Source organism: Colletes gigas, unplaced genomic scaffold, assembly GCF_013123115.1.
Source record: "Colletes gigas isolate AHSC1104 unplaced genomic scaffold, ASM1312311v1 Colletes_gigas_Sc00043, whole genome shotgun sequence".
In the NCBI taxonomy this organism is placed as follows: Eukaryota; Metazoa; Arthropoda; class Insecta; order Hymenoptera; family Colletidae; genus Colletes; species Colletes gigas.
The window spans coordinates 1,619,785-1,643,522 of record NW_025106672.1 but is presented as its reverse complement, the minus strand read 5'-3'; the positions used below and the strand labels follow the sequence as shown (position 1 = coordinate 1,643,522).

The following is a 23,738-nucleotide window of genomic DNA, read 5'->3' as shown; positions in this document are numbered from 1 at the left end:
AAATTGATGTTTCAAAAATCCCCTGCGTATTCCTCTAGCTATACTAGTCTAGATCGAGAGAAAATTTTTTGTTTTTTTCCAGATACAAATTTACGTCAGTTACACTGCGTGATAGAGAGAGCCTCTGGTCCAAGCGCCTCGCATGAATGGCTCCAGCGTCGTTATTTTGCATTCTTTATGAATAAATATATTTTTTTACACTTAACGACATGGTTAATAACATTCTTGAATATTATTATCTTACTTTTCCATTCATTCATAAAAAAAGAATAAAACATTAGGAAATTGGAATGAAAAAGCTCGTCAGAAACGAAATACACGATTTTTCTATGAAATTCTAGAATCTCTGAAAATATCCGACAGAAATAGAAGTACATTATTCGCGTGTAGGAACAAAAGATAAATAATCGATGGTAAGAAGTTTGATTTCATGGGAATAGGTTGTGGATGAAAATGGTTAAGGGACAAAACCACTGTAAAAACCTGAAATAAAGAGTTTCTTTGCGATTTTTTTTTGGATGGATGGAAAAGTGAGATTAACCACGTCGTTGAGTGTTAAAAAATAAATATTTATTCAAAAATAGTGCAAAATTACGACGCTGGAGCCATTTCTCGCGAGGTGTGTTTTGAATTTGAGGCGCAAGTGCTCGCCAATCACGTAAAAATTGATGTTTCAAAAATCCCCTGCGTATTTTTCTAGCTATACTAGTCTAGATCGAGAGAAAATTTTTTGTTTTTTTCCAGATACAAATTTACGTCAGTTACACTGCGTGATAGAGAGAGCCTCTGGTCCAAGCGCCTCGCGTGAGTGGCTCCAGCGTCGTTATTTTGCATTCTTTTTGAATAAATGTATTTTTTTTAACAATTAACGACGTGGTTAATCTTACTTTTCCATCCATTCAAAAAAAAATCGCAAAGAAACGCTTTATTTCAGGTTTTTACAGTGGTATCACCCCTTAATATCGAAATTTGACCAATGTCTTTGTCATTGTTATTCAGTTTGACTTCTGCAATGTATTTTACTTTGCGAGGTCATGTTCTCAAAATGAAGTTAAAAGAAAGGTTCATTTCCTCGTTTTCCACAAAAAGTCGGTTGAAACAGATGGGTAAACCTGCCTATCGTAAACCTAGGACCCATTGGCTTACATTGTTGTCTGAAAAGGGAGTACTATTCTTACGAGAACCTGACTACAAATCCAGTTAACTGTTTCGACCTCGTTGGAAAATGCGTATCTAAATTGTGACGCAGTAATGTATCGATAACGAGTATACTCGTCAAACACAAAATACGTGTAATATGATATTAGATTGTAACAAAATGACTTTTATTTTTTTATTTCATTACCCACATTTATTTATTTACTTAAATTAACATAAATATTTTGCATACGAACGAAAGAAAACATGAAAAATCAATTTCTAACTTTAACGTGCTGTTAGAGAATGGTATTGAGCAAACCATGGTACAATGTATAATGGAACTTCGCACATTGAACACCAATATATGACTCCGTATATGCTTCTGTGATGCTTAATAAAAGACAACGATACATTTACGAAAAATAATTCATACTATATGCGGTCTTTTTTATATTAATTATTCATAAACTTTTATTTGTTCCTCTTATATCGACGGGTCTAAAAATATTTCAAACGTCTTCAAGTTTACGAATAGATTTTAGTTTTCACTAAAATTGCAATTCAAACTGCAAATTGTCGCTACTTATTACTCATGACGAATATACTCGTCGTAACACAAAATTTTGCACTTTTTTCATGACGAGTATACTCGTCGGTAACAGCTAACTGGTTATTGCGATTTCACTTGAGATAGAGGAGAACTACGTGACCAAATGACGGATGAGATCCTCTTATCGTTCTGCATTTCGGTCAGGCGTTTCGAGTCATGGTTGGCGCTTGGACAAGTCAGTCGTGCAAGTAACAGTCTAGAAAGGAATGCTTCGTTCGATCGCTATAGAAAAACTAGTCAGCAAGATCAGTGATTCAGTGATAATAATACTCTAAACCGGAGAATTCACAAGAATTTCACGACAGTTGTAATTAAAGAGAATCAATTCGTAATTAAACATTTTCAAAATGGGTTCCATATTAAGTAATTTTTACGGACATCCCAACGATGACGTCATTGATCCAAACATCGGATTAACAGGAAAGGAAAAGAGACTCGTAAAAGAAACTTGGAGCATACTCAATGCGGATTCTGTTAATACTGGCGTCGCCATTATGTCAAGGTGAAATTTTCTACTTATGTACAGTATGTAAAATAAGTACCTGGAATTTGTAAATAAAACTCTAATTAACTAACTTGGTCATCCAAATTTATTTTCTATTTTTTTGGATGCGATACTGACACTATCGGCTTCGTAATAACACCATTTATCTTCTATTTTTTAATTTTTAAATTCTCTATTTCCTACTTCCACCTGTCTCCTGTTCCTTACTCCAGTTATTCCCCTCCTTTCTACTCTTTTAATTCCTTCTCCTACCCCCATCATCTCCTTTTCCCCTTCTTAATTCCCCCGAAACCCTAACCTCGCCTTGAAATTTATTTTGTCGCCTTCAAAGTAGGCCCCATCAGAAGCAATGCCCATACGCCAACGCTTCTATCTGTATTCAAAACACTTTTTAAATGCTGAAGAAAGTAGCGCCTTCAGCTCCTTCTGCATATTTTCTTGTATGGCCTCTATCGACTCTAAACGCCATCCTCGAAGGGGTAATTTGAGTTTCGGAAACAAGAAAAAGTCACAGGGGGCCATATCTGATGAACACGGTGCTTGTTCGATCACATTTGTTGAGTTCATGGCCAAAAATTCGCGTACCAAGATCGATGTGTGCGACGAAGCATTATCGTGGTGCAGAATCCAAGAATTGTTTTTCCACGCATCCGCCCGTTTCCGACGAATATTTTCATGCAAGCGTCTCGTGACTCTCAAATAATATTCTTTATTTACTGTTTGTCCATCTGGAAGGAATTCCGAATGAACAACACCACGATAATCAAAGAAAACGGTGAGCATCACCTTCATTTTCGAGCGACTTTGACGAGGTTTTTTAGGGTTTGGTTCATTTTCTAAGCGATATTCCGAAGATTGTTGACTTGTTTGCGTATCGTACTCATAAACCCATGTTTCGTCACCGGTTCTGATGCGTTTCGTGAAGGTAAAGTCACTAGAAGCTCGTGAAATCATGTCTTCAACAACTGCTTTTCGATGTTCTTTTTGCAGAAGATTCAGCTCCTTCGGAACAAGTCGTGCAGCGACGCGTCTCGTGCCCAAAACTTCAGTTAAAATGTTATGAACGGATATGTGGGGCATTTCCACTTCATGAGCCACCTCTCTAACACTCAGGCGACGATTATCGATGATCATTTTTTTTATCTTTTCGATGTTTTCGTCGGTCGAAACCATTGGTCGGCCGGCACGCGGCAAACCTTGCACTTCTTCTCGGCCCTCTTTAAATGCCTTGCACCATTCGTATGTTTGCGTTTCTGATAAGCACCACTTACCATAGGCTTTCTGCAACATTTTTAACGCTTCGACGCAAGAAATTTCGTTAGAAACGCAAAATTTAAGGCAAATTCTTTGCTCGACAGTTCTTTCCATCGCAAAAATCGCAGAGCACACTCGAGATCGACTGGTGTAAATAACTGCCGTGAACACACTGGTTCTCATATTGCGATCAAATTTAGCGTACCAACTGAATACAATGTTGCCTACTTACACACAAAAATTTGTTTCAATAAATGCACTGTGGGATTTGAAAGTGAGAAATTCCGGGAACTTATTTTGCACAATGTATATTGGTAAAAATAATCACTTGTGATTTATTTCAGTTATTTTAAGCAGTACCCACAATACCAGAAAGTATTCCACGCGTTTAAGGATATACCAGTGGATGAATTACCAACTAACAACAAGTTTAGAGCGCATTGCCAATTTATTATCAGCACCCTAAACAATGCTTTCTGTGCGTTGGACGACGTTTGCCTGATGAATGAGACTTTGCTTTCTACTGGACAAAGGCACGGCAGAAGGGGTCAAAGTAGACAAGAGTTTATCGTAAGTTTATTTACTTTTCTTTTTACTCCATTAAAATGGATACTTTGTTCCATTGTGGAAGGGTAAAGACTTAACACTGTGTGTTAAATATACAGGGTGTTCGACCACCCCTGGGAAAAATTTTGATGGGGGATTTTAGAAGCCAAAATAAGACGAAAATCAAGAATACCAATTTGTTGATTGAGGCTTCGTTAAAAAGTAATTAACAAAATTATTGATAAAATTTGTTCAGCTACACGAATTTTTTTCTCGAAGGTGGATAGGATTTGGGGGGGTATGTGTGTTCACCAAGAATGATTGAAATTGACCCCCACAACCAAAAATAATTTTTCCAAAACGATTTGAAATTTTTTAATTTTGTCAAAAAATTTCATACATTCTTGAATTTTTTTCTCGAAAGTGGATAGGATTTCGAAGGTAGGTCTATTCATCCAAAAATGTTTGTAATTGTCTCCCGCAACCGTAGATAATTTTTCGAAAACGATTTGAAATTTTTTAATTTTGTCGAAAAATTTCATACATTCTTGAATTTTTTTCTGGAAAGTGGATAGAATTTCGAGGGTAGGTCTATTCACCAAAAATTATTGTAACTGATCCCCACAACCGAAAATAATTTTTCCAGAATGATTTGAAACTTTTCAATTTCGTCGAAAAAGGCACCTGTCGATTTTCCTTCAAAATTCATTTTTGATTTTTAGTAATTTTGTTTGACGCCGTATAGAAAAGTTGTTTAAAACTTTCTTGTAGGTACCTATGAGCTCTACTTCAGAAAAAAGTATCATTGAAATATATTCGCTATTGCAGGAGTTATGGCTGTTTGAAAATTGGACCATTTTTATGGGGTTTTTGTAACTTTACGGTGTCAAGGAGCAACTTTTTGAATATTGTTGGAATTTTTACATATTCGTCACTAAAATACGCGTTATTTTCCTTTTGAAACGTTAAAATCCTCCAATCCGTTCAGAAGTTATGACATTTTAAACATTTGCATGAAATTTTGCATGAAACCAAAAATAATTTTTCCAAAACGATTTGAAATTTTTTAATTTTGTGGAAAAATTTCAGCACCTACTCAAATTTTTTTCTCGAAACTGCGTAGGATTTTGGGAGTATATCTATTAACAAAAAATGATTATAATTGACCACTGCAAACGAAAATAATTTTTCCAGTTTAATTTAATTTTTTAATAACTTTCTAACGATGCGTCAATCAAGAAATTGATATTCTTGATTTTCGTCTTATTTTGGCTTCTAGAATTTTCCATTACAGTTTTTCCCATTGGTGGCTGGACACCCGGTATATACATCTTCTAACAACATTGACAACTATCAACGTTCGCCATTACTCTCATCGAACATTTCCATTAAATAAATATTGATAAAATCTGTTGGAACAGATAGTTCTAACAGGTAGTAGGTCGTCGAATTTGCCCCTTTAAATAAATCAACTTTTCTCAAATCACTTTTTTGATACCTTCAATACCTCATTCGCACTTAACCTCTTCAAGAACAATTTTCTTTTTTTTCTTTTTTTAGGTCTATTTATTATTGACAGTAACTATAATTATAAAAGAAAAGAAAACTAATGTCCACATATGTGGCCAAGGGCGTGAAGAGGTTAAACGTAACACCCTGTATATACAATACAATAGTATATCCTCTAACAACATTGACAACTATCAACGTTCGTCATTACTCTCATCGAACATTTCCATTAGATAAATATTGACAAAATCTGTTGGAACAGATAGTCCTAACAGGTAGTAGGTCGTCGAATTTGCCCCTTTAAATAAATCAACTTTTCTCAAATCACTTTTTTGATACCTTCAATACCTCATTCGCACTTACCCTCTTCAAGAACAATTTTCTTTTTTTTCTTTTTTAGGTCTATTTATTATTGACAGTAACTATAATTATAAAAGAAAAGAAAACTAATGTCCACATATGTGGCCAAGGGCGTGAAGAGGTTAAACGTAACACCCTGTATATACAATACAATAGTATATCCTCTAACAACATTGACAACTATCAACGTTCGTCATTACTCTCATCGAACATTTCCATTAGATAAATATTGACAAAATCTGTTGGAACAGATAGTCCTAACAGGTAGTAGGTCGTCGAATTTGCCCCTTTAAATAAATCAACTTTTCTCAAATCACTTTTTTGATACCTTCAATACCTCATTCGCACTTACCCTCTTCAAGAACAATTTTCTTTTTTTTCTTTTTTTAGGTCTATTTATTATTGACAGTAACTATAATTATAAAAGAAAAGAAAACTAATGTCCACATATGTGGCCAAGGGCGTGAAGAGGTTAAACGTAACACCCTGTATATACAATACAATAGTATATCCTCTAACAACATTGACAACTATCAACGTTCGTCATTACTCTCATCGAACATTTCCATTGGATAAATATTGACAAAATCTGTTGGAACAGATAGTCCTAACAGGTAGTAGGTCGTCGAATTTGCCCCTTTAAATAAATCAACTTTTCTCAAATCACTTTTTTGATACCTTCAATACCTCATTCGCACTTACCCTCTTCAAGAACAATTTTCTTTTTTTTCTTTTTTTAGGTCTATTTATTATTGACAGTAACTATAATTATAAAAGAAAAGAAAACTAATGTCCACATATGTGGCCAAGGGCGTGAAGAGGTTAAACGTAACACCCTGTATATACAATACAATAGTATATCCTCTAACAACATTGACAACTATCAACGTTCGCCATTACTCTCATCGAACATTTCCATTAAATAAATATTGATAAAATCTGTTGGAACAGATAGTTCTAACAGGTAGTAGGTCGTCGAATTTGCCCCTTTAAATAAATCAACTTTTCTAAAATCACTTTTTTGATACCTTCAATACCTCATTCGCACTTAACCTCTTCAAGAACAATTTTCTTTTTTTTCTTTTTTTAGGTCTATTTATTATTGACAGTAACTATAATTATAAAAGAAAAGAAAACTAATGTCCACATATGTGGCCAAGGGCGTGAAGAGGTTAAACGTAACACCCTGTATATACAATACAATAGTATATCCTCTAACAACATTGACAACTATCAACGTTCGTCATTACTCTCATCGAACATTTCCATTGGATAAATATTGACAAAATCTGTTGGAACAGATAGTCCTAACAGGCAGTAGGGCGTCGAATTTGTCCCTTTAAATAAATCAACTTTTCTAAAAACACTTTTTTGATACCTTCAATACCTCATTCGCACTTAACCTCTTCAAGAACAATTTTCTTTTTTTTCTTTTTTTAGGTCTATTTATTATTGACAGTAACTATAATTATAAAAGAAAAGAAAACTAATGTCCACATATGTGGCCAAGGGCGTGAAGAGGTTAAACGTAACACCCTGTATATACAATACAATAGTATATCCTCTAACAACATTGACAACTATCAACGTTCTTCGTTAATCTAATCAAACATTTCCATTAGATAAATATTGATAAAATCTGTCGCAACAGATATATATCTATCTTCTTATTATACATAACGCGACAATATTATATTATTGTACATTTCAGGATTTAAAAGGCGTGATGATGAAAGTAATGAAAGATGCCTTAAAAACGAAATTTTCCGCCGAAGTGGAAGCTGCTTGGGATAAGACGATCGACGTGGCATTTTCAAAAATATTCGAAGGAATGGAGAACGGCGTGCCCCATGATGGAGAACATAATCAATCTCAGTGAAGATCTGTCTCCGTTTCGCTATCCACTCGAGTGGTATCAGTGATTTCATCGCTGCTCTCAGGGCTCTCTTTCATCCTATTTTTCTTTCCCTCTGCTTTTCCCTTTTCGTCGACTGATTCTTTATGGTTCAATTTTCTATCGCGTTAAACACATGTAATTAAATTTTCTAACCTCTCTTTCCTACATCATAGAAAACAAACTGATGGAATGCAACTCCTTCGGTGGTGTTTACTTGTATTTGGTTTTGCGAAAACGGTGTTTGATTCTGTGGAAAATCGTGGCGCAGATCAGTGCTACCAATGTTCCGAATAAACCGAGTAAAATCGCCAGGAGAACGATATCGATTTGTGCCCAAGGATCTTTTTCTTCTTCGTAAACGTCGCTGGGCTCGAGTGTTATAGGAAAACTGCAGTCGCAATGATTGTCATTCGATTGGGATTAGTTATTTACGGGAAAATACAGTTAATCACATAAGTATTCGACCTACGTTGCTTGTAGGAGAAATTTGTTCAAATCAAACGATGCGTGTAAGATTTTGCAATAAACTTTTTGCTACAAAAACCATAGAAATCATAGTTTTTCTATTTACTTCCGTAAATAATAGGAATTTTGAAAAACACTTCAGATGAAAATTGAAAACCTCATCAAAATACATATTTTATTTTCTATTGATTTTTGTCATACAGACAATAGTTTTTGAAAAAAACGATATCAAATGCTTGAAACATGAAAATCATGGTTTTTTTATTTACTTCCGTAAATAACGAGAATTTTGAAAAACCCTTCAGATAAAAGTTGAAGACCACGTCAAAATACACATTTTATGTCCTATTGATTTTTGTCATACAGACAATAGTTTTTGAGAAAAACGATATTAAATGCTCGAAACATAAAAATCATGGTTTTTTTATTTACTTCAGTAAATAATAGAAATTTTGAAAAGCTCTTCAGATAAAAGTTGAAGACCTCATCAAAATATACACTTTATGTCATGTTGATTTTTGTCATACAGACAATAGTTTTTGAAAAAAACGATATCAAATACTCAAAACATGAAAATCATGGTATTTTTATTTACTTCCGTAAATAATGGGAATTTTGAAAAACATTTCAGATAAAAGTTGTAGACCTCGTCAAAGTACACATTTTAGGTCGTATTGAGTTTTGTCATACAGACAATAGTTTTTCAGAAAATCAATATCAAATGCTCAAAACATAAAAATCATGGTATTTTTATTTACTTCCGTAAATAATGGGAATTTTGAAAAACACTTCAGATAAAAGTTGTAGACCTCATCAAAATACACACTTTATGTCGTGTTGATTTTTGTCACACAGACAATAGTTTTTCAGAAAATCAATATCAAATGCTCAAAACATAAAAATCATGGTTTTTTAATTTACTTTCGTAAATAATGGGAATTTTGAAAAGCTCTTCAGATAAAAGTTGAAAACCTTATCAAAATACACAATCTATATCCTATTGATTTTTGTCCTACAGACAATAGTTTTTGAGAAAAACGATATTAAATGCTCGAAACATAAAAATCATGATTTTTTTATTTACTTCAGTAAATAATAGAAATTTTGAAAAACACTTCAAATAAAAGTTGAAAACTTCATCAAAATACATATTTTATGTTGTATTGATTTTTGTCATACAGACAATAGTTTTTGAAAAAAACGATATCAAATGCTCAAAACATAAAAATCGTGGTATTTTTATTTACTTCTTTAAATAATAGGAATTTTGAAAAATACTTCAGATAAAAATTGTAGACCTCATCAAAATACACATTTTGTGTTCTATTGATTTTTGTCATATAGACAATAGTTTTTGAGAAAAACGATATTAAATACTCAAAACATAAAAATCATGGTTTTTTTATTTACTTCCGTAAATAACGAGAATTTTGAAAAACCCTTCAGATAAAAGTTGAAGCCCACGTCAAAATACACATTTTATGTCCTATTGATTTTTGTCATACAGACAATAGTTTTTGAGAAAAACGATTTTAAATGTTCAAAACTTCATATACCTCATCCACCAGAAATCTATAAAGAGATACAGCAATGCTCCTCCCTCGCCCACGTGTTTTCTGTATCATTGGATTTTTAACCTCAATTTTAACAGACCTAAACCTAAACTTAAACTGTTAAATAAAGCAACCTCATAGAAACTAAAAAATAAACCTGTTTGTTCTAAAAAACGAAAACAAAGCGAATAGAACAATATCATGAAAACTAAAAATAGTTTGCAATAAAAAAAAAACAAATTAAAGTGAAATTATCACACGAAAACTAAAAAATAAAGGGTATTCGATTCAAAACCATTTTTCTCAGAAAGTACTATCTTTATGACAAAAATCAATAGGGCATAAAATGTGTATTTTGATGGGATCTACAACTTTTATCTGAAGTATTATTCAAAATTCTCATTATTTACGGAAGTAAATAAAAAAAACTATTTTTATAGTTTTTTTATGGTTTTCGTTATGGAAATTCAATTTGCGCCAATTTTCACTATCATGCTCGTCATCAGCACGACAAAATACGTAAGATTGGAGGTATGTCCTTTTCGGAAGTACACCCTAAAAAATTCATCGCAAAACTTTAAATGCATTCGTCGATTTGAAGAAATTTCTCTTGCAAACAACGAGGGTACGAATACTTGTGGGACTGACTGTATCTACTCACGAATGCTCCGTTTCTTCTTTCTCGATCTTATCGAACGCATTCGCGACCGCTCTGTCGAGGTCTTTCCCCAATTGCGCGAACGCAGATTTCCCTAACCAATCCGCCAGGTCGCTTCGATTAATCTGACGCAGCCTGTGAGTCAGGGCTTCGTGGGTGTTGCCCCTGCCCTCTGCTGGAGAACCATTCCAGTGGATCAGGTGACGAATACAAGGGATCTCGTCGTCCACGTCGCGTACTGTGTTTTAAAATAATGGAAAACCTGTTCATAAACGTGGAAACGTTCGCCAATCGATCACAGCAACTGACGAGGGTTGAAATTTAATTTACCAGCTGCTGCCAAGCTGTTCGGTAATTCGTAACTCGTGTAATGGAGAGCAGCAATTAAGCGTCGACACTCGAACGGATTGAGTCGCGCTGCCAAATATTCCAGCTCGTTTACGTTAACGTCGATCGTACCAAGCGCTACGTGTTGCGATAAGATGATTAGAAAACACAGAGACGCGTACCGTTCGCGCATCGTTAACCTCTTAGGAACGATGCGCCCCTCAGTGTAACCAAATCTGGCATAATCAGTGTGGCCAGACCGGGCTTGATTGAGTGCATCGAAATCGACGATAGTGACGACGAACTTCCTTAGCGTCTAACGGAATGGTGGGGATAGCAGGCATATACTAATGCATGAGCCACGTGTACGTGAGCTCGGTATTCGCACAACATCGGGAAATCGATAAAGAACGGTAGTGTGAGCCTTTCCTTCTTGTTCTTGTAATATCTGATATACGATCTCGCGATAATCGACATACGATTCCAAGTCTCGACTGCGCCAGCATTTTTACTTTCCGACCTACGTAAGGTATAAGGAAAGTAACGTAACACTAGATTTACAGGCATTGATGTATATGTGTTTATTGATACCTTTCATGTTGACGATTACCTTACAATACGATTCTTCTTTTTATTAGAATATGTAATCATGCCATTGCATCAATCAAAAACATAAGTTGTTAAAAACTAATATTTACGCGTTCTTCAATTTTAAATATGGAATCGAACATCCGCCAAATTGACGGCTTCCGTAAATCTAGTGATAATGAAAGAAAAATTTCGAAAATTTTTTTTAGCAGAAATACACGTATTAAGATCCCCTGATTATATTGTGACTATTAAAAAAAGAAAGAAAGATTTTTTTTCCTCGAAAAATTTAGGCCCCTTACTGAATTTTTTTCTCGAAAATGTGTAGGAATTCGGGGATATGTCTATTCGTCAAAAATGATTGTAATCGACCACCTCAACTAAAAATAATTTTTCCAGAACGATTTGAAATATTTTAATTTTGTCGAAAAAAGGCACCTGTCGATTTTCCTACAAAATTTGTTTTTGTTTTTAGTAACTTTGTATGACGCTCTACAGAAAAGTTGTTTAATACTTTTCTGTAAGCACCCATGAGCTCTACTTCAGAAAAAAGTATCATTGAAATATATTCACTATTGCAGGAATTATGGCTGTTTGAAAATTGGACCATTTTTATGGAGTTTTTGTAACATTACGGGGTCAAGGAACAACTTTTTCAATATTGTTAGAATTTCTACATATTCTTCATCAAAATACACGTTGTTTGCCGTTTGAAACATTAAAATTGTCCAATCTGTTCAGGAGTTATGATGTTTCAAAGATACGCAAGAAATTTTCGAGTGCCATTTCTGGTCTGACATTATATTTTCGGTAAGGAATTTTTTTCTCGAATATGGTTAGGATTTTGGGGGTATGTCTATCGACCAAAAATGATTGTAATTGACCCTCGCAAACGAAAATATTTTTTCCAGAATGATTTGAAACTTTTCAATTTCGTCGCAAAAAGGCACCAAAGGCCCCTTTCTGAATTTTTTTCCTCAAAAATGCGTAGGATTTCAGGGATATGTGTGTTCACCAAAAATGATTGTAATCGACCACCTCAACTAAAAATAATTTTTCCAGAACGATTTGAAATATTTTAATTTTGTCGAAAAAAGGCACCTGTCGATTTTCCTACAAAATTTGTTTTTGTTTTTAGTAACTTTGTATGACGCTCTACAGAAAAGTTGTTTAATACTTTTCTGTAAGCACCCATGAGCTCTACTTCAGAAAAAGTATCATTGAAATATATTCACTATTGCAGGAATTATGGCTGTTTGAAAATTGGACCATTTTTATGGAGTTTTTGTAACATTACGGGGTCAAGGAACAACTTTTTCAATATTGTTAGAATTTCTACATATTCTTCATCAAAATACACGTTGTTTGCCGTTTGAAACATTAAAATTGTCCAATCTGTTCAGGAGTTATGATGTTTTAAAGATACGCAAGAAATTTTCGAGTGCCATTTCTGGTCTGACATTATATTTTCGGTAAGGAATTTTTTTCTCGAATATGGTTAGGATTTTTGGGGTATGTCTATCGACCAAAAATGATTGTAATTGACCCTCGCAACCGAAAATATTTTTTCCAGAATGATTTGAAACTTTTTAATTTCGTCGCAAAAAGGCACCAAAGGCCCCTTTCTGAATTTTTTTCCTCGAAAATGCGTAGGATTTCAGGGATATGTGTGTTCACCAAAAATGATTGTAATCGACCACCTCAACTAAAAATAATTTTTCCAGAACGATTTGAAATATTTTAATTTTGTCGAAAAAAGGCACCTGTCGATTTTCCTACAAAATTTGTTTTTGTTTTTAGTAACTTTGTATGACGCTCTACAGAAAAGTTGTTTAATACTTTTCTGTAAGCACCCATGAGCTCTACTTCAGAAAAAAGTATCATTGAAATATATTCACTATTGCAGGAATTATGGCTGTTTGAAAATTGGACCATTTTTATGGAGTTTTTGTAACATTACGGGGTCAAGGAACAACTTTTTCAATATTGTTAGAATTTCTACATATTCTTCATCAAAATACACGTTGTTTGCCGTTTGAAACATTAAAATTGTCCAATCTGTTCAGGAGTTATGATGTTTTAAAGATACGCAAGAAATTTTCGAGTGCCATTTCTGGTCTGACATTATATTTTCGGTAAGGAATTTTTTTCTCGAATATGGTTAGGATTTTTGGGGTATGTCTATCGACCAAAAATGATTGTAATTGATCCTCGCAACCGAAAATATTTTTTCCAGAATGATTTGAAACTTTTCAATATCGTCGCAAAAAGGCACCAAAGGCCCCTTTCTGAATTTTTTTCCTCGAAAATGCGTAGGATTTCAGGGATATGTGTGTTCACCAAAAATGATTGTAATCGACCACCTCAACTAAAAATAATTTTTCCAGAACGATTTGAAATATTTTAATTTTGTCGAAAAAAGGCACCTGTCGATTTTCCTACAAAATTTGTTTTTGTTTTTAGTAACTTTGTATGACGCTCTACAGAAAAGTTGTTTAATACTTTTCTGTAAGCACCCATGAGCTCTACTTCAGAAAAAAGTATCATTGAAATATATTCACTATTGCAGGAATTATGGCTGTTTGAAAATTGATCCATTTTTATGGAGTTTTTGTAACATTACGGGGTCAAGGAACAACTTTTTCAATATTGTTAGAATTTCTACATATTCTTCATCAAAATACACGTTGTTTGCCGTTTGAAACATTAAAATTGTCCAATCTGTTCAGGAGTTATGATGTTTTAAAGATACGCAAGAAATTTTCGAGTGCCATTTCTGGTCTGACATTATATTTTCGGTAAGGAATTTTTTTCTCGAATATGGTTAGGATTTTTGGGGTATGTCTATCGACCAAAAATGATTGTAATTGATCCTCGCAACCGAAAATATTTTTTCCAGAATGATTTGAAACTTTTCAATATCGTCGCAAAAAGGCACCAAAGGCCCCTTTCTGAATTTTTTTCCTCGAAAATGCGTAGGATTTCAGGGATATGTGTGTTCACCAAAAATGATTGTAATCGACCACCTCAACTAAAAATAATTTTTCCAGAACGATTTGAAATATTTTAATTTTGTCGAAAAAAGGCACCTGTCGATTTTCCTACAAAATTTGTTTTTGTTTTTAGTAACTTTGTATGACGCTCTACAGAAAAGTTGTTTAATACTTTTCTGTAAGCACCCATGAGCTCTACTTCAGAAAAAAGTATCATTGAAATATATTCACTATTGCAGGAATTATGGCTGTTTGAAAATTGGACCATTTTTATGGAGTTTTTGTAACATTACGGGGTCAAGGAACAACTTTTTCAATATTGTTAGAATTTCTACATATTCTTCATCAAAATACACGTTGTTTGCCGTTTGAAACATTAAAATTGTCCAATCTGTTCAGGAGTTATGATGTTTCAAAGATACGCAAGAAATTTTCGAGTGCCATTTCTGGTCTGACATTATATTTTCGGTAAGGAATTTTTTTCTCGAATATGGTTAGGATTTTGGGGGTATGTCTATCGACCAAAAATGATTGTAATTGACCCTCGCAAACGAAAATATTTTTTCCAGAATGATTTGAAACTTTTCAATTTCGTCGCAAAAAGGCACCAAAGGCCCCTTTCTGAATTTTTTTCCTCGAAAATGCGTAGGATTTCAGGGATATGTGTGTTCACCAAAAATGATTGTAATCGACCACCTCAACTAAAAATAATTTTTCCAGAACGATTTGAAATATTTTAATTTTGTCGAAAAAAGGCACCTGTCGATTTTCCTACAAAATTTGTTTTTGTTTTTAGTAACTTTGTATGACGCTCTACAGAAAAGTTGTTTAATACTTTTCTGTAAGCACCCATGAGCTCTACTTCAGAAAAAAGTATCATTGAAATATATTCACTATTGCAGGAATTATGGCTGTTTGAAAATTGGACCATTTTTATGGAGTTTTTGTAACATTACGGGGTCAAGGAACAACTTTTTCAATATTGTTAGAATTTCTACATATTCTTCATCAAAATACACGTTGTTTGCCGTTTGAAACATTAAAATTGTCCAATCTGTTCAGGAGTTATGATGTTTTAAAGATACGCAAGAAATTTTCGAGTGCCATTTCTGGTCTGACATTATATTTTCGGTAAGGAATTTTTTTCTCGAATATGGTTAGGATTTTTGGGGTATGTCTATCGACCAAAAATGATTGTAATTGACCCTCGCAACCGAAAATATTTTTTCCAGAATGATTTGAAACTTTTCAATTTCGTCGCAAAAAGGCACCAAAGGCCCCTTTCTGAATTTTTTTCCTCGAAAATGCGTAGGATTTCAGGGATATGTGTGTTCACCAAAAATGATTGTAATCGACCACCTTAACTAAAAATAATTTTTCCAGAACGATTTGAAATATTTTAATTTTGTCGAAAAATTTGACCTCCTTTCTGAATTTTTTCCTCGAAAATGCGTAGGATTTCAGGGATATGTGTGTTCACCAAAAATGATTATAATTGACCCCTGCAACCGAAAATAATTTTTTTGGAACGATTTGGAATTTTTCAATTTCGCCGAAAAAGGGGGGCTACCTGTCGATTTTTCTTAAAAATTCGTTTTTTATTTTTAATAAATTTGGTTGGCACTGTACGGAAAAGTTGTTTAATACTTTTTTGTAGGTACCCATGTGCTCTAACTCCAGGAAAAAATTTCAATCAAATCCATTCATTATTGTAGGAGTTATGGCCGTTTGAATATTGGTGTATTTTTATGGGCTTTTTGTCACATTACGGAGTTAAGGAACAACTCTTCGAATATTTTTAGAATTTCTACATATTCTTCAGCAAAATACGCGTTGTTTGCCGTTTGGAACATTAAAATATCCCAATCCGTTCAAAAGTTATGGCATTTTAAATATTTGCATGTTTTGGGGGTGCATTTCTAGCCTCACATTAGATTTTTGGTCAGGAATTTTTTTCTCGAGAATATATAGGATTACAGATGTATGTCTATTCACCAAAAATGATTGTAATTGACCCCTGCAAACGAAAATAATTTTTCCAGAACGATTAGAAATTTTTTCATTTTGTCGAAAAATTTCATACATTTTTGAATTTTTTTCTCGAAAGTGGGTAAGATTTCGAGGATATCTCTATCGACCAAAAATGATTGCAATTGATTCCTGCAACCAAAAATAATTTTTCCAGAACGATTTGAAATTTTTTTTTCCGTCGTAAAATTTACGCACCGTTCTGAATTTTTTTCTCGAAAGTGCGTAAGATTTCGGGAGTATGTCTATTCACAAAAAATAGTTATAATTGACCCCTGCAACCAAAAATAATTTTTTTGGAACGATTTGGAATTTTTCAAATGCGCCGAAAAATTTGGCCTTCTTTCTGAATTTTTTTTTCGAAAATGCGTAGGATTTCGGATGTATGTGTATTCACCAAAAATCATTGTAATTGACCCCTGCAACCAAAAATAATTTTTTTGGAACGATTTGAAATTTTCCAATTGCGCCGAAAAATTTGGCCTTCTTTCTGAATTTTTTTCTCGAAAATGCGCAGGATTTCAGGTGTATATGTATTCACCAAAAATAATTATAATTGACCCCTGTAATCAAAAATAATTTTTCCAGAATAATTTGAAATTTTTTTTTTCGTCGAAAAATTTAAGCACCCAACCTCCGTCGATTTTTCTTAAAAATTCATGTTTCATTTTTGATAAATTTGGTTGGCACTGTACGGAAAAGTTGTTTAATACTCTTTTGTAGGTACCCATGAGCTCTACTTTAGAAAAAAATTTCAATCAAATCCATTTACTATTGTAGGAGTTATGGCCGTTTGAAAACTGGATCAATTTTAGGGGGTTTTTCTCACTTTACGGTGTCAAGGAACAACTTTTTCAATATTGTTAGAATTTCTACATATTCTCCACTAAAATACACGTTGTTTGCCGTTTGAAACATTAAAATCCTGGAAAGTAAAAATGCTGGGGCAGTCGAGACTTGCAATCGTATGCCAATTATCGCGAGATTGTATCTCAGCTGTTACAAGAGCAAAAAGGAAAGCCTCACGCTAGCGTTCTTTATCGATTTCCCGAAGTTGTGCGAAGTACTGAGCTCACGTACAGGTGGCTCGTGCGGTAGGATATTGTGGCGACAGATGTGTTTTCCGTGGTGAGGATTGCGCTCTACGTTACCGACGGAAGGTTCAAAGCTAGAGTTTGTTATGATAGAAAAGTTAATATTAATGTTTTTATTTTATTGCTAGGAGACGGATACGAAAAAGTTGTTTAACAGATTATAAAAATAAAGTCTGAGTTCTCCATAATTTCTTAAAAGCTGTATTTCTTAGTTTTCAACGGCTACAATATGCCTGTTATCCCCACCACTCCGTTAGACGCTAAGGAAGTTCGTCGTTACTAATGTCACAGACGATGTATATGAATAGACCTTTCCCCTAATGTAATTTTTCGGCCCGAGTTTCTGGGGTCCCGGGACCCCCATTACCATTTTCGTGTCACTCGCAACGTTATCAACAGATTCAGAAATTAACACAAGAGGAAGTGAGACAGAGAATAAAATTACATAAATTTTATTATTTTTTAACGGAATGAAAGCTGTACGGTCCATCATTGGACATTAATCGATTAATTTCATTGGAGTAATCAATCGATTAAGAGTATTTAAAAATTTCAAGATTATTAAATTTCCTAAGGATGTATTTCATTGATACCTACACCGCAAATTCTCTATTTTTTATTTTAAATTGTAATACATCATTTATTAAAAGAATAACTCGGCATATACCTCGTCTGTGCTAATGTCGACGTTGATACACTCAATTGTGCCAGATCTGGCCACAGTGGCGCCACTGTAAAGGCTTTCGCGGATGTCATTCTTCCGAACGACGCATCAGTGACTCACTCTGGTGGCTCACTCGTTCAAAAAAGAAAACAAACGATTGCATGACCTCGAAACAAAGAACTGACTAGAATTAACACATTACCGACCGATAGCCTATTAATCGACTTTTTTACCGACCAACGCTTACCGACCGATAGCCGATTAATCAACCGCTACCGGTCGGTAAAGTGTTAATAAAACCCGGTGACCGCAAATCCGTAAGTTGTGATTGTTTATTTACTACCATCAGACAATCGTACATTGACATTTGACACGTTTTATCTGTGCGGGCTTTTCGCACTTTTCACTTTTCTTTTCTTTTTGTAGCACTTGGAACAACCCGTGGGCGGTGTTTCTTCGGGTTCTTTGGGCACCACGGTTATAGTATTTTGCGTGCCAGTGTCTACTAATTCGTAAGACGGCGCCCTCTTCCGCTTTGCTCGTGACTTTCGAACAACGTAGCTTCTGGACACGTCCTCCGGATCGTCCGTGTCGATCGTTACATATTTACTGATCGAAGAAACAGTACTGCTCGTTTGTTATGGCATTCGAAATGTTAGCTCGATAAACGAAACAATTAAATCCCAGTTAGTTACCCCTTTAACTTGTTAGTTTTCTTCTTCTTCTTCTTGTTTCGCCGAAATATACTATTAAATAGATTCGCTAGCCTGTACCTTATAAATAAAGTGCAACAACAAGTTAAAAGTATAGTCGTGATCATAACAATCCCTGCGGTTTGTAGCGATACCCTGATGCTAGTAGATCCTGCGATTAATCGAAATACACAGACGATTAGCACATTACCGACCGATAGCCTATTAATCGACTTTTTTACCGACCAACGCTTACCGACCGATAGCGTATTAATGAACTTTTTTACCGACCAACGCTTACCGACCGATAGCCGATTAATCAACCGCTACCGGTCGGTAAAGTGTTAATAGAGAATCGTGGAATATTAAGGAGCCAGTCTCATGTGTATGTTGCAAAATTTAACCATCTTTATTAATTTTTTTAACTAAATACTATATCTAACCCTATAATTTATTTTCCCCAATTTACTTAACTATCTTTTGGGAATACAAATTAAATTTTTCAATAATTTTTATTGACTTTTCAAGTTTTTATTACGCCCACAGTAAATATGTGTTTAAATATGGCGTAGGTGATTGCAGCTTTCAAGGTTGACTAAATCAAAAAGATTTTTATTCGGTGGGGTTCTCGTTATCGCTCGTAGCAAAATAATTCATTTATGTTGATGTTAGAATATTCAGTTTGAATTTCGCGCCTTCTGTTATCAAGCGATGCCGCTATGCGGCGCTATAGTAGGTTAAGCTTTTCCGTTTTCCTCGAATAAAGGTTCCTGTTCTACCGAGTTATAAGTTTCATTTCTGTACGAAATTAAGTCTAATTACTAAACAGCTGAAAATTGGGCAAAATGGCGAAAGCTTGAATTAAAAATTGCAAAATTTTTTCATTTCTTCCGCAAACTTTTTAATAAAAGTATATGATATACTCGTTATAAAAGTATAATTTTGATTCAGACGAGAGCTATGAGTATATGGAACAACGTGTAAAAATTTCAGACCAATCGAACGTATTGTTTTTGAGATTTTATGTACGTCAATTGAGAAAGTAACATTTCTTGAGAAACGCATTCAAAGTCTGCAAGATCATACTAATTCTAGAACGTTGCCACCTAGATGGCGCTAATGCTAGAATTTCGAATTTTAACCTATTAGGCACAGTTGAATTTTGCTGTTTCTCTGTACGACAGTGCTGTTCTCTACGTGAGTACATTGGTATGCAATGGAGCAAATGGTATATTTATTTAAATGGAAAGCAACAATTCATACCTGACACTGGCGTATCGAAAACAACGACTGTATATTGTTAATGCTGTTATAAAACGTTGTGAAGGCAAGAAAAGTATGAAACAAAATTTAATTCAAACGGTGAATGAGTGAGCCACTAGAGTAAACCGCCAGAGTGAGCCACTGTAGCAACGCGTCGTTCAGAAAGATGGCATCCGCGAAAACCACTACGGTGGCGCATCGTGCCTAAGAGATTAAAAACAGCAGATTGATCCTGTCGTAAACCTTTCGAAACAATAATATTTGGGCTATACAAGGTAATCACTCTAAGCAATAAATGTTCTACAATCCACAATACTTGACACTCATTTCTCAAAATTTAACAGAACATTCGGTATATTCCTAGCAAACGGCCCGTTCAACGATCGGAGTGAGTTATACGTCGTTCGATTCGTTTAATTCAGGACATTATTGATACGCATTTTATTATCTGCGGAAATTCGTTATTTTTTTATAAACTTGTCGTAATATTACAGTAAAAAAGTAAGGTTAAGTATATTTTGACGGGTTCACAGGTGGAAACAAGTGACTGTCGTTACTGTGTTCAAAATGCCAGGTAGTCAAATGCTAATTTGTTAGACATTTATTGAATGAAAGCACCCCGCACAGATCTTATGGAAAATGGCCCCCCATTTAAATTAGCTGAACTTTTGATACGATGTAGTTCATTATGTCTTGATGAAAAGTTCTAATGGGCCCAAGCTCGTAAATTGAACAGTTTCTGAGATACAGGGGATCAAAAGTCAATAATGGTGCACCTTATTCTAGACTACCACGTTTGAGCATATTTGAGCGTAAGAAGCACTGTTGTGACCCTGTGGGCCCTTAACCCTTTGCGGTCGGATTAAATTTGGAGATGGGTATCGTACTGGTCGGAATTAATTTCCGTTGATAGAGCAGGGATACATAACACGCAAGTTTACGATGTATAAACAAGATTTAGTAATTCTTTTGTGAACTTTAGATATATCTTTATTCAATACACTCATCTTGTGATATGTTTTTGTATAGAAATTATGTTTTATAATTCTCCTTCGTGTGATATTTTTCAAAACACTTTCCAACATGCAGGCCAGGTTTTCGAGTGCATGTATTGCATTTTGGGGAATTATTTTGGAATATTTTAAGAAGAGAGAATGTCTAATTACTGTTAAATACAATTTATAAAATATTCTTTGGAAATCTACAAGGTATCGTCGAACGTTGTCGATTTCACTATGTTCAAAAGACAAATGACTCGCCACTGCGTCTTGCATGGCGAGCACTGAGTTACAACTTTTGTGTACATTAAATTACGTTATCTCCAATTGATGGAGCACCGTATTGGTTCGTGAATAGGTCCTTTAGGCATTGAGGTTCGTATAGGAAAAGTGTAAACTGATACATGAATGCATACAGTATACGATTCTTATAGTTCCTTGCTGTGGTGGCTGAGAGCAGACATACGACCAGAACGGTAAAAAGGCTTTGGTGGCTGAGAGTAGACATACGACCGCAAAGGGTTAAATATTACCCTTTGATCCCCCTGACCCTCTGACTCCCATTCAGGAATTAAAATAAACAAATGCCAAAAAGGTAAAAAATGACGAGTCTAAATTCGGCAGAAGAAAATATCATAGAGATCATCGTGTGGAAAGACAGTGGGTTTTCAGAGGAATAGAAAGGGAAAGTGGGAAAATATTCCTGGTCCCTATTGAAAGTAGGGACACAGGATCCCTTCTTTCAATAATTAAACAGCGGGTGTTGCCTGGAACTACAATTATCTCAGATTGTTGGAAAGCCTACAATATTTTGGAAGAAGACGGGTATACACATCTCACCGTAAATCATAGTTTACATTTTAAACACCCAGAAACAGACGCTTATACGAATACAATAGAAACTACGTGGAGGCATGGTAAACAACTTTTGCGTGAATATTGTCGGTTAGTAGCAGTACCATAAATATTTTCTATTTTCAGCAAAAATGATAATTTCATTGGGTACTTAAGCCATTACATATTTTATAAATCTTCCAAGCAAGGGAAGAATGATTTATTTAATCAGTTATTAAAAGAAATTTCAGAAATTTCATTTGATTCGGTAGAAAATCAAAATATACCAGACTTAGATGATAATGAAATTTAACAATAAAAAAAAGTTAAACCAACGCACTGCATACAATAGTAATTTATTACATCGTCTACCCATAAACACTGTCAGAGTGGTGTGGAAACATTGCTTACTGTTGCTGCATGTACTGTCTACGTATAAGTACTGTCTGAGTAGGTCTGGGTTATATGGGGGGGAGGGTTAATTGTTGCGGCGTATACTGTATACCTGACCGACTCGTGCAAAGTCTATGCGTAAAAGAATAATTTTTATGCATACACGTTCTACAAATCCCCATTTGACAATGTAGCATTATCAAATTAGATCAATCATTTATAATTTGTAATATGAACATAGCAACGATAGTCACTTGTTTCTACCTGTGCACCTGCCAAAAAAATGTACTTAACCTTACTTTTTTACTGTAACTTTACAAGTTTTATAAAAAAGTAATGAATTTCCGCAGATAACGAAATGCATATCAATAATGTACTGAATTAGACGAATCGAATGACGTATAACTCATCCCGATCGTTGAACGGGCCGTTTGCTAGGAATGTTCCGAACATTCTTGAATGATATATATACTTTGAAAAAAAGGAATGAGAAAAAAATTGACTTTTTTGAGGTCTCACATGAGACTGCCCCCTTAACGAGACGGTAAATTACCACTGAGTTTATCAATTGTTTGATTTGTGTTTTGAGTGCTGGCTGTAACGTCCTTCGATCGAATGGTTTCCGTTGACGTTGTTACGCCACCCTCTTCGTCTCTAATATATTTAAGAAAATGTTAGTAAAATAGATATGCATATAAATGCTCATTTATCGTCCTTCCACGAGAAGAAGGCGTGTTTACATCCCCACTCTTCCTGCAGTCCACCGATTGGCTGTCACCGATCTTCGTCACTGTTTTCGACCAATGCCTGTGAGTCAGCGGATTGCAACAGGAGTGGGGATGTAAACACGCTGTGCCTTCTTCTCGTGGAAGAATGATAGATTTGTAAACCTTAACTAATCGATTATCCACTCGACTCACTCTGAATCGTCGGCCGACTGAACGTCGCGAATCACCTTTGGCGGCTTGGAACTTTTCATACTAAATTCTGAGAGACACGCGATCAAGTCTCTCCTTCCAATGCGTTCAAGGAAGTCGTTCACGATCGGATACGTGTTTTTTGTAACTGTTTTTAACTGACAAATCCATTTGACCAGCCTACGAAAGCAGCTCTGCTCTTTGGCCAGTTTCTGTATTTCTGCGTCCGATAGCGGAGCTGTTATGTACGTTGCGTTAAAAATCTTTTCGAATTGTTTATACAGGGTGCTACGTTTAAATGCGAATGGTGGAATATCTGATGAGTTTTGAAGGTATTGTAGAGAGCATAAAGTAACTCCCAAGTTACTCCCGCAGATGGCGCAGTTGGCAACTGTCTGGAAGACAGGCTGGCTTGGAGAAGACTCTCTGACTGTCTCGTGTCTCGCGAGG

At 34.8% G+C, this 23,738-nt stretch overlaps 3 protein-coding genes across 3 annotated transcripts; 1 reads left to right on the top strand and 2 right to left on the bottom strand.

The window, feature by feature from the left end:
- The first annotated feature begins 1,761 nt into the window (after positions 1–1,761).
- LOC122403042 (globin-like) lies at positions 1,762–8,429 on the top strand. Its single transcript, XM_043406323.1, has 3 exons — positions 1,762–2,252; positions 3,854–4,079; positions 7,636–8,429. Exons 1-3 carry the CDS (start codon positions 2,098–2,100, stop codon positions 7,801–7,803), a joined length of 549 nt encoding a protein of 182 aa, XP_043262258.1. The 5' UTR covers positions 1,762–2,097; the 3' UTR covers positions 7,804–8,429.
- Positions 8,430–10,320: 1,891 nt separating this feature from the next.
- LOC122403058 lies at positions 10,321–11,064 on the bottom strand. Its single transcript, XM_043406339.1, has 2 exons — positions 10,828–11,064; positions 10,321–10,735 (listed from the first exon to the last, which is right to left on the bottom strand). Exons 1-2 carry the CDS (start codon positions 11,015–11,017, stop codon positions 10,497–10,499), a joined length of 429 nt encoding a protein of 142 aa, XP_043262274.1. The 5' UTR covers positions 11,018–11,064; the 3' UTR covers positions 10,321–10,496.
- Positions 11,065–18,508: 7,444 nt separating this feature from the next.
- LOC122403041 lies at positions 18,509–23,571 on the bottom strand. Its single transcript, XM_043406322.1, has 4 exons — positions 23,292–23,571; positions 22,925–23,025; positions 18,887–19,055; positions 18,509–18,818 (listed from the first exon to the last, which is right to left on the bottom strand). Exons 1-4 carry the CDS (start codon positions 23,348–23,350, stop codon positions 18,569–18,571), a joined length of 579 nt encoding a protein of 192 aa, XP_043262257.1. The 5' UTR covers positions 23,351–23,571; the 3' UTR covers positions 18,509–18,568.
- Between the last annotated feature and the right edge of the window lie 167 nt (positions 23,572–23,738).